The 11,819-nt window shown below is 38.4% G+C and overlaps 1 protein-coding gene across 2 annotated transcripts; it reads right to left on the bottom strand.

Moving 5' to 3' along the window:
• Positions 1 to 4,576: 4,576 nt before the first annotated feature.
• Positions 4,577 to 8,648, bottom strand: LOC131015874 (uric acid degradation bifunctional protein TTL-like). 2 transcript variants are annotated; one of them, XM_057944317.1, is made up of 6 exons: positions 8,334 to 8,648; positions 8,152 to 8,243; positions 7,503 to 7,560; positions 7,004 to 7,105; positions 5,888 to 6,047; positions 4,577 to 5,216 (listed from the first exon to the last, which is right to left on the bottom strand). In XM_057944317.1, the coding sequence occupies exons 1-6, from the start codon at positions 8,466 to 8,468 to the stop codon at positions 4,771 to 4,773; spliced, it is 993 nt and encodes a 330-aa protein (XP_057800300.1). In that variant the 5' UTR covers positions 8,469 to 8,648; the 3' UTR covers positions 4,577 to 4,770. The 2 variants fall into 2 exon arrangements, with proteins under 2 accessions (XP_057800300.1, XP_057800301.1); XM_057944318.1 differs by having other exon boundaries at positions 4,577 to 5,213; positions 8,334 to 8,647.
• Positions 8,649 to 11,819: the final 3,171 nt, after the last annotated feature.

The raw sequence follows: 11,819 nt of genomic DNA, 5'->3' as shown, positions 1-11,819 counted from the left end.
GTGCCCGCAGCATCAGTTAACCCCAGTGATGTTGATGCAACTCTTTTATGACGGGTTGCTGCAGACTTCTCAATTTATGGTGGATAGCACAGCAGGAGGCAACATTGCCCGGAAGACAGCTGATGAACTCAAGGAGATCTTCAACACACTTGCCGCGAGTTCCCAACAAAAGTCGGTAAGAGGAAGGAGGGTTGAAGCTAATGCAGCAGATCCAAACAATGAGCTTCAGAAGCAAGTAGCGGACTTGATGAGGCAAGTACAGCACCTCAGGATGAACCAGGTGGAGGCTCCACCCGCTCACGCACCACCAGCAGAAGGTTGTGGCATATGTAGCGAGTATGGCCATGGAGCCAACGAGTGCCATAGGATGGGCGAGCGTACTTATGAAAGAGGAGTAGAAGTCTTTGCTGCACAAGGGTATTCGAGTAGGCAACTCCAGGGTCACATGCAAGGACACGGGCAGAGTTCTCAATACTGTCAATTCCAGCAGCCTATGGGTTATCAGAACCAGCAGCAGTTCTACCCACCTCAGCAGCACCAACCTCCAGGCCCCTTATTTGAGGATCAGATGCAAGCTTTCATGCAAGCTAGCAAACAGGCGATGGAGGCTCAGAGTGCTACCATCAAGCGCCTCGAGACTACAGTGGGGCAACTAACAGGAGCCTTGAATCAGCTGCAGCAAGAACAGCCAACTGGGAAGTTCCCAAACCAGGGCAAACAACCGCATCAAGCTCATGCCGTAGCGGTAGTCAAGGAAAATGCCCCAATAACCATGGGGAAATGGAGAAGCAAAACAGTGGAAGCAATCAAGGCTACCCAATGCCCCAGTGAGCCACTGCCACCTGTCACTGTTGTACCAGACCAACCACCACCCAAGCAAGGAGATCCAGGTAGCTTTATTTTTGATATTAGCTTAGGTGGGGTTGAAAAGGTTTTTGGAATGCTTGATCTGGGCGCGGCAGTGAATTTGATGCCACTTGATATTTTTGAGAAATTGGGTAATAAAGAGCTGAAATGCACGAATATTAAGATAGAGCTAGTTGACGGCTCCATTAGCAGCCCACGAGGTCTTGTTGAGGATGTTGAGGTGGTAGTGAGGGGGATTAGGATCTTGGCTGATTTTGTTGTCCTGGATGTGGGAAAAGGGATTAGAGGCGAGAATGGGCATCTAGTGCTACTTGGCCGACCCTTTATGGCTACCACCCATACTCGCATCGATGTGGGTACGGGAACTGTAAGTATGGTAGGGGCAGGTAGAGCGGTAACATTCTCAGTTTTTGATAAAAAAACCTACTACCCCCACTCCCTTAATTCAAATCTGCTCTTATGTTGAAACATTTGATGCTTTGGATGAGGATTGTATTGTGCAGGACTTCCTTAATAAGCTACAGGAAGAGGACGAGATCGTGGAAGAATTTCTTGCTAACTTGCAAGATGAAAGTGAGATTGAGAGAGAATTCCTGGATAAGCTACAAGAGAAAGATGATAAAGAGCAAGGCCTTCTGTGTGCCTTGCTACTGGAAGAGAAGCTGGATGAGGTTGGGTCACTAAATTTCGTTGGATGTGTGGATAGAGGGCCATCCCAGGATATGAGCATGGAGCACTCATTTGGAGGACCCGCAGCTGCAATTCAAGAAGATGAGTTTACAAGGGCGTTAAGGCAGCTGGAGCTTCAATCGGATTTTGGTTAAGGGACCTTCTTAGTCGGGCTGGCGACTTAAAAACTAGCGCTGCATGGGAGGCAACCCATGTTTTCTTGCTTTTTCTGGTTTCGTTTTTCTGTCGTTTTGTTTGTGTTGTGTTTTGTTGCATCTGTTGTTTGGTGCAGGTTGTTGCGTTGGAGACTGCTTGTTCTTTGGATGAGAGAGAGGCAGACATCGTGGGACACTACAGACTCACCACTGGATCGGTATTTAGGGAAGTTTCCTCCTTCACCCCTCTTTTTGTTTGCACTGAGGACAGTGCCAGAGTTTAAGTGTGGGGGGGGGGGTGTTTGTTGGTAGTTGTGAATCCTGTGGGTGTCTTCTTGCTGTGTTCTTGGGCTTTCTTGTGTGGGGCGAATGGTCCCCTTGTCTTGATTTCTTGTTTGTTTTTGAGTGCACCTCGCATGTTGATGGTGGTTCACTAGCGATTCTGGTTTTTGTTTTGAGTGGTTTGTTGTCCTTGTTCTTTGTGATTGAGTTGTTCCCAATTTGGTGTAAGTAGTTTAATGTTTGGATGCAACACCCTGATGAACAACTCTTGATGTGATTTGTCCGATAGAGGCTAGGGGGAGTGTTTTCATTGCAATTTCCTAATATCTTTCTCTGAGTTGAAATGTTTGGTTGGTTGTTGAGTTTTAGATAGCTCTGGGTCTCTGCTCCTCTAATGGCATCATTATGAGCATGGGAAACCACGCGAGAATATTTTGGATCACCTCCAAAAGTGTCAATCTCGTGAATTACGGCCCATCTATTAAGAGCGAAAATAACTTGACCCAAAAAAAAAAAAGTGAAATGTAAAAAAAAAATGAAAGAATGTGAAAAAGGAACGAGATATGATTATAAAGGAAATTGCATTAGGAAATTCACCCCTAGCGGAGAATTGGGTCTGATCGGATTGAGTTGTATCACCTTGTTGTTGCATTATAAACCTTAAATTTGAACACCTGATTGGGGACATTGATATCTTGGAAGACTTGGATTGGTTGGTGTTTTGGCTTGGTGAGTAGAATCGCTTGTGAATTTCCATTTGATGTTGTGACTGTTGCTTGAGGACAAGCAAGGATTTAAGTGTGGGGGGGTTGTTTAGCCCTATTTTGTGATGAATTTGTGGGTGTTTACGACTTATTTTGACTTTTATTTTGGTCTCTTTCACTCAAGAGTTGAATGATTTGAGCTTTTGTGCTAATTTTGTTGTCTCAGGATTTTGTGCTCACATTGATTGATATGTGAACAAAAGTAAAGTCAGAATTTAGTTGATTGGTCTGAAGAAGAATCGAAGTTCGTCTCGATACGAGTTCGTAGGCGAAAACGGATCTAAAATCCGACTTGAAACGAGGGAGAACGGACCAAAACAAAAACGCTGCGCATTGCAGTCTGCGAAGGGCATACACGGCGCCGCCGTGGGACGGCGGCCGCCGTCCCTGGGCGTGTTTTTTCCGTTTAAAAGACGAATTTTAGGGTTTTTCACCCCATTCTCGATCCCAGCAGCCTCTAGGGCGATTTCCACTATTTTCCTTTGGTTTTTAGAGATTCAAAACATCAACTTTCGCTCTCGGATTCATTGGATTACTGTGGATTGCACTTTTCATTCCGTTGGATTAGTTTACTTGGATCACTACGTTTTGTAAGAACTCATTTGTTTCTCTTAGTTAATTTGAATCCTTTGATTTATTTGAATCCTTTGTTTTATGCTTTTGATGAATGTGATGATTTGAAGTTACTTTCGTTGAATCTTGATAATTTACGTGATTCGTTAGTTCGTCATTGTTTGCCTACGTATTTCTCTTGTTTGAGTATGCTTAGGAATCTCTCTCTTATGGTGATTTAAGCTTTCCTGAAAACTGAATTGGATGCTTGATTTAGTTTCTTGCCTAGGTAGTAATTATTCGTTGATGTTCATGAGTTTATGATCGTTTGGTTTAGAGTACTAGATTGAAACCCTAGTTGATAGCCTTAATGTTCAATCTCTATGTTCTTAGTTATTACATGTCTACTGCATTAGTTAATGTTTATTGCTTTCTTCCGTTTATGTTTTGGTGATTAGAGTGCGAGATAGTGCCAGACCCAACTACCCGATTAGAGTGTTTAGGTTTATTTCCCGTTTTCTGTGCGTAGCATGATCAGAGCCCTGCTTAGCCTTCCTTGAGAGACGACTTGGGTTAGCTTATTACACTAGGACGACCTCGTACGATTGCGAGTCAATCCCTTAGGTGTTTTGGGTTGAGTCATAAATAAATCAAAATTTTCCTTATTATACTAATTTGTGGGTGGCCACAATGTGGCTGCATAGATTTATTGTTTAAATTAACTGTAGTTCAGCAACCAAACCTGAAAAAATATTTGATGATAATTGATCACAGTCTAAACAGATTTATGGTGAAGAGTTTTCTGCGGACGAATTGAAGAAGACGATTAAACATAGCCCCCCAATACCATATATTCCATGATTTTCATCGGTACTAATTTGTAGATATATTCTAATTATATTAAACAAGTTATTTTATTTGGAGGCTATAAGGGTAGTATGGTATATTTACTATTATTTTAATTATTTTTTAAATAAAAGGGCTATAGTGAGAGATTTGGGGGCTATATTTAAAATCACCCTTAATTTTATTATGAATAGAGAAATGGGTCCACGATGTGATAGAAAGTTTTCAAAAAGAAAAGAGATTAAATTTTGTAAATGTCTCAAAACAACAAAAAATAACTATAGTTTGTGAAGGGATAGAGTAACTTTTTGTGATTATTATATACGATCCTATTATTTTGTGAAGGGATAGAGTAACTTTTTGTGATTATTATATACGATCCTATTATTCTCTTTCTCTCTCTCCCTAGATATATAGAAATAATTTGGTTGAATCAAGATATAGATACACAATAACTTTAGAGTGCAAGTATTAAATTACACAATTTTTTATGTTTAGCCATCTAAAGGCTGCATCAAGATATAGACACACAATAACTTGGTTGAAAATACACCTCAACAGCATCTCCATAAGAAAACATCACATTTGAACATGAAAATTTACAATTTCGCATCCCATTATCGAATGTTAAGAGTCTAGCTCCCACGGTACGTGGAAAAAGAGAATGGAGAAAGCAGCAAAGGAACATGAAAGTGATCCCATTTCTGCGATTCCTTCACTTCAAACACTACTTCCACATACGGGAAAAACCCCTCAGGGTTGTACTTCCCCGTGTCGAAACTAATCCGATATATCCCGGGATTCAGAGCATCCACCACACTCATCAACTGACCGCTCCGCCCGTCTCTGTCTGTACTTGACCGACCCACAAGTTTCCAGCAATCCGAATCAACCTCACCAAACAATGGCCGTGATTGCTTGTCTGCCCACATCTCCAGGCGCACATCAACGCCAGAAGCTGGAGCCCCACGAGCTACATCAAGGATGTGGGTCGTGATTGGTGGCCGTGTCCTTGTGAATCCTCCTGAGGGCTCGGCCGCAGCAGTAGCCAAATGTCCTCCGATCACACTCATGCGATCTTCTACAGTTAACATAGAGCATCAGACCAAGCAGAAACAAGTTCAGAGAAAAATCTGAAAGCATAACTAAAACTTTACAAGTTACGAAATTCTTGTTTTCACAATCTTTATGGCATATCAAGAATTTACCAACAAATGCATATTCATGTATGAAGGCAAACAGGCAGCTGTATTGTTCCATGATTGCATTGAATTCTCTTACATCTCTCTCTCTCTCTCTCTTCCCCCTTCTTCTTTTTTCCTCCTTGTTTAACCTTTTATTGTCTTTCATCTATTAGATAGTATGTACAAGTTACAAGCTGATGGTCTCACAAAAAATTTCAGGGTTCTAAGGAAAAGCAATCAGTCTTGATAATCACATCACAGCCAAATGGCCCAAAACAGCATGAAAAAAACATAAGAGAGACTCATTCATAATTCTCTATCAACTCTCTAAAACATATTTTAGAGAAAAACTACATCAGGGGTATTTTGGGAACAATCTACCACCGCAACCTGCACACTACATATAGCACTTCCAAGTGAAGAGAAAGCAGCTTCTACTCAATTTAAAGTTCCTCATGTTCCAATAAGTTAGGGTCCAGAAACTAGAAAACACGAGAAGAAACCAGGTAAAACACGGACCAGCATAAACTAAATATTAGAAATGGAAATAGCCAATCTGAGACAGAACCTCCTGCTTTTGTCAGCACATCTGCATTATGAGGGGTCTTGGTGATGGAAGCAGCAGTTGCATAAGCTGGGAATAGCTTAGTGATACGTAGTTCAGTGATCTTCATTTGTTCCTTGGCTGCAAGCTCAAACTCAATGATTGGCCTGTGATGGTACCGTTTCTACCCAAAAAAAAAAAAGAATGAAAAAAAAAACAAAAGAAGGAAGAAAAGAATAAATGAAGATGTGAGAAAAAATTAATCTATAAAAGAGGATTAAATTAGCCAATAAACTCTAGCAGTGTTAGGGCCCGAACGAAAGATTATCTATCAATTTGGGACCTGAAAGATAAAAACTATCAAAATATGAATTATACAATTGAAACTATCAATTCAAGACTCAACAAATCATGAATTTTGTTTTTTTCTTTATTTTTCATTATATTTATAATGATTATTCAATGAAGTTCTATTAAAATTTCTTGAATATGTTAAAAATAATTAAAAAATGAAAAAAAATAAATTGAAATACAATTGTACAAGGTCTGATAGTATTTAGCCTAAGATTTTCCATCACATGAATACTTCTATTTAGGCATATATGGCAATGTCCACAACTGGACGTTCAGAGCACATGAAAGAATATGATTCACTTCTAAGGAATTATCAGTTCATATTCGAAAATGCATCCAACGAAATGTGCCAGTAACAGAAAAAATGTTTTTTTATCACAATAGAAACAATGTCAAAGGAACAACAAACTTATTTTGGAAGAATAAACAAAATGGAAGGCTAGTTGCACACTAGAAACACGGAAACACTTAATAGTTACTACAAAGCTCTTTTTCTATCATAGTAAAATCTAAATTCTCTGATACACTAAAATGGATTCACAACACACACACACACACACAGAGTTTTACAATCTTCATGATACAACAACATAAAGTAAGGGAAGAAATTAAAAGAAGATGATGTCTCCCATATTTCCTGCAATTATATAAGTTGTAGACTATAAAGCTTGACAGAGGCTTAAACATCAAACCACATTACAAACTAGATAAGAGCAGTTATAAAGATGTATTCCTACACGGACAATGACCTCAAAAGGTTGTCTACCCAAGCAACAAGACATTTACCTTAATCTCAGCAAGGATCTCAGGGGTACTTCTTCCAGATGCACATATGAGAAAGACAAAACCAAACTTTTGTCTGTAGCGAGCATTCCATTCATATAGCTCCTACAAAATTAGTGGGTCAAACATCTAAAACGAAAGAAAATGTTCAGTTCTAGAGAATAATGTAGCCTTGAGACTGGTTATAACGGCAAAAGGCATGCCAAGATACAATTTATATTTCTGATTGTTTCTCATAATCTTCATGTCTATGTTATCACATGAAATTTATATTTATTAGCATCTTTCCACATCACTAGATGTCATTAGGAATCATTAGAATGTTTGCAACTAAAGAAATATTTGTTCTGGCACCATTCTTGCAACAATCTTGAGCACTAAAATATTTTCAGGCTTATAAGTTATAACTGAGGGGAAGTTGCTCGATTTGGTTTCAAAAATCAACTGCTAATGATAAGTAACATACAAAAACATAACAGCACACTTGTTAAACTGTAGATACCTGTAATGTAGCGTCAGTAGCAGTTGCTAAAGCAGTCGATTGCTCTCCCTTGCTCCACCTGTTACAAAAACAACTTATCATTTCCAGGCTTACAAAAAATCGTCTCTTGCTAGAGATGAGAACAATAAATCTCACCACATCAAACAAACCACAATCGAAATTTGACATATACAATTCCAATCTTTTTTTTTACTTCTCTCAAAACTTAAAAATATTTTCCTTCCTTATAAAACAAATATAGGAACTCAAAACATCAGAAGAGATGTTAAGCCGTAAAAAAAGGCCACTATTTAGTGAGACAACTGTACGAATTGGAATGTTGCTTAAGATGCGTAAATTTCTCAATAAGATGTTATTTTCTATGAAAGCGACACAAGCAATTTCAGTTTAGCGCACGCCCAAAAAAAAACGACAATGTACACAACGGCTTAATTCATCCACATTCTCTAATTGTATCCTGTGAAACAAATTGGATTGAACCATCAAGAATATGCCAGCAGCAACTCAAAGATTCGTCTTTTTTTCTTCTCTTTCTGCTAGAAATAGGGCAGTTGCATTTTGCAATCACAATGGTTTATCAGAAATCACGAACAAACACTAGGTAATTTACGTATAAATGAGGAGACAATAGAAGAGCGAGAAACTGAACTGAGCACTGGTTGGACTTTTGACGGTTTTGGAAGGGCTTTCGCCGATTGCAGGATGCGCAGCAAACGCTTCTAGCCATCCGTTCACATCTACCTGCATAAAATAAGAAGAGCACAAAAAGGGATAAAGGAATCATTCATTAAATCTTCACATATGCAGAGAGATCGAGAGAAAGATGGATACTTTATTGAACCAGATATCCCTGGCAGCATCGACGGCTTGTTGGTGATTGAAGAAGGGAGCGGCAGAGGCCATTTCTTGAGCAAATTTGGCGCTCCCACAGCATGCTAGCCACTCCTTCTCACTAGGCGAATCCATCGATTCGATGATTGGGTTCGATTCTTAAACGGTGAATTTGGTTTGGGAAAGAGAGTTTTCCGTTTGTTGATTTGAGTAGTGGAACTGTGGGACTACTCTCTGAAACTCAATCTTCCGAAGCTGAACAAGTTTTTGGTTTTGTTGAGGAAACTGAAAATCTCTCGCCCAAAATAAAATACTACTCTTTGTTACAGCTAATTACAGGTTTAATTATTCCAAACCAACCCATTTGGAAATTATATAGCATATTCTTTACTTTTATATATATATATATAGGAGATGGCTAAAATAAGTACACTTGTTACCGTAGACAAAAAGTTGGGTTCCCGTAGTCCCAAGTCCCCTGTCTCTTGCTCCGACTAACAGCAACAGGGCCGCCGCTGGAGCACACGTGCTACCACCCCTCTCTGAACTCGGACGGAACAGTAGCAATGCCATTGCCGCCGATTAAAATAAAATAAAATAAAAATTAAAAATAGACGGCGTTAAGTCGTCGTTAGGGAAGAGGGCCTGCTTGTTGGAAATTAAGTGGGTTGAGGGTTTAGTTGGACCAAGTTCGACTATAGGAATCTATACGTGATAAGGGCCTCTATGTTAGGGGCTTATTTGATACTTAACCTTATATATTATACATATAGACTACGGTATAAACACTTCTTAACATATAAAATACGAACTAGTTAAAATGTACGAGTTCTATGTAGAACATATATGAATTCACTGTAAATGTATGAATTGCGAAAACTAAATTTTTTGTTACCTATGAGATTTAAACTCGGGACCATAAATTCATCCAACAAGGTGATGAATCAATCGTAGATCTTGATTATTTAAGGGCTGAAAATAGTTCATATTTTATAATCTAAAAGGTGTTTTTATTTTAGCTCACCCCTATATATATATATATATGTGTGTGTGTGTGTGTGTGTGTGTGTCAAGTAGGGGTGTTGTCACGACCGGACTAAGCTAAGAATAGTTAAGTCAAAAAACTGTGATTAAGGGAGGGAGATTAGAAGCAGGGATAGAAAGAAAGTGAATAGCATTTAATAAAGGATTGAGTCAGAATCAACGTCAATAAAAGAGATTCATAAGATAAATGAAGTTTGATCATAGAGATTCATACAATTTCAACAACCTATCATCTTAAGTTTGGGTGAAACTGTCCAAGAATAATAAAGTACTTAAGAATATGCAACGAAATAACATAATCTAACTACATGTATGAAGACATATATCCCAATAGTTCATTCATATAACAACGACAAAAGCCTTGCTTGTCACTTCATCATTCTCAGTCACTGCTCAACCTGCACATTTAGAAATATATGCAAGGCTAAGTATGAGGATACCCAGTGGGCATGTATGCCAAAACTATATACATGCTTGTATAAACTGTAAATTGTCATACCATCGTAACAGTACAACAAGGGGTTTTTAGCTAAAAAGGCTGAAGTTTACTAAATTCATTTGTGATTCTAAAGTTCGACTGATCAGTCTAAGTTCTCTTGTAATCTATCATATATGAAGTTGTGTGCCGGAGAGGTGGTCACCTCTCACGGACACTTGACCGGCCAACCCGCTCGATGACTCATAGTCACTATTGGCAGGACAACTATCCACTTAGGATCCGAAGTCGATTACATCAATGGCAAAGCCAAAGCCAAAGCAGATAGATATCATACACAAATCTCAAAACATTTATGTCAAGACAATAGTTTAAATATTTTCGATTCAAATGATTTTTAAAAAAATACTCCCTCCGTCCACGATATTGTTTTCACTTTGTGCACGACACGGGTCTTAAGAAAGTGGGGATAGTAGTTGGTATTATTGTGAATGGAGTTTGAGTCCCACTATTGTTTTGAGGTGAGTTTGTGGGACGCTATTACTATAAATGGAAGTGAAAATGATATTCTTGACGGACCAAAATAGCAAAAGTGAAAACGATATCGTGGACGGAATGAGTAACACTTAAACATAACATTTAATTATAGCAAAGCTTTACTACGGTGCAGTGACTCCTTGAATAACATCACTCGTGTTTGACCTTTTAGTGCGAGAATATAAAGTGAGACAACCAACTAAGGAAAATTCTCAATTAATGAGAATGCGTAATTTAACTATGAATATCTCTTATTCAAGTTATTATCTGAAATAATATAGAAATTTTATTAATGATTCATAGTATATGATTAAATTAATAAAATAAAATTAAGGCTCATCTTATGAGATCTGGTTAATAATCTATAATTAATCCGCTCATTTTAGGGTGTTCTAACCCGCTGGCTAATTAATTAGGCCTCGCTCTATTTCATCAATTTAAGAAAGTAGCTAATCCAATTAATCACTTAATAATCTCATAATAAATTAATCCGTAATTAAAAGCAGCTAAGTCTAATTAATCAATTAATCTAAATTGGTTCTTTAGTTGAGCTTAAATAAAATAGGGGAATAATAATAATATCGACCCAAATAAGGCTCAACATAAGGCAGTTCAATAATTAAAATAACTTCAGGGCCCAAGCTTTAAAAAAATCATAGCCAATGCTTCCACAAAAATCTGAACACGATATGTCATGCGAAGCTAAAAGACCGAACTATCATAAGCTGTGTATCTCATATTGATATATTAATTTAGATCACTAAATTGGCTCAAATTGATAATCATAATCTTTATGATAATAACTGGAAGATGCAACATATAGTCATTGCATTTACTGGTCCGAAGATATGATTAAAATAAGGGTTAATAGCCGGAAAATACACGAACTATTTTCGAATTTGCATTTTGCACATCACCTTCAAAAATAGCTCCAGAATACATCACTTTTAATTTCGTTGCAATTTGCACATGCGTTGACCACCACCTTGATTGGTGTTGACGTGGCGCTCGGAATTTTCAGACGTGGACTCACCGACATTCAAAACGACGTCGTTTTGAATGAGTATAAATAAAAATAAAATAAAAAATAAAATAAAAGAGGTAATCTTTTCCAGTTCTTCTTCACCGGCCTTTTCTGCTTTCTCTCTCTACGCAAATGGCCTCACAACGGTGCCCCCCGTTCTTCCTCACCGGCGTTGATGCCGAGCACCACCGCCACCTTTTCCAGACGCACCACCGCCACCTTCTTTTCGCACAACATCAGCGTCACCCCCCTCTTCCCCAAAAAAATCTAATTATTTGGAAATTTGGAAATCTGCAAAAAAAAAAAAAAAAAAAAAAAAAAAAAAAAAAAAAACTAGATATGTGGTGGTGGTGGTTATGGTGGAGGTGAGGCGGCGCGAACTGGGTGGAGGCGACTCAAATCTAGATCTGTGGCGGTGACAGAAAGGAGAGGGGATTTCAGAGAG

This window comes from Salvia miltiorrhiza, chromosome 3 (genome assembly GCF_028751815.1).
Source record: "Salvia miltiorrhiza cultivar Shanhuang (shh) chromosome 3, IMPLAD_Smil_shh, whole genome shotgun sequence".
NCBI lineage: Eukaryota > Viridiplantae > Streptophyta > Magnoliopsida > Lamiales > Lamiaceae > Salvia > Salvia miltiorrhiza.
The sequence above is the reverse complement of the archived record's forward strand: the minus strand, read 5'-3'. Positions and strand labels throughout refer to the sequence as shown.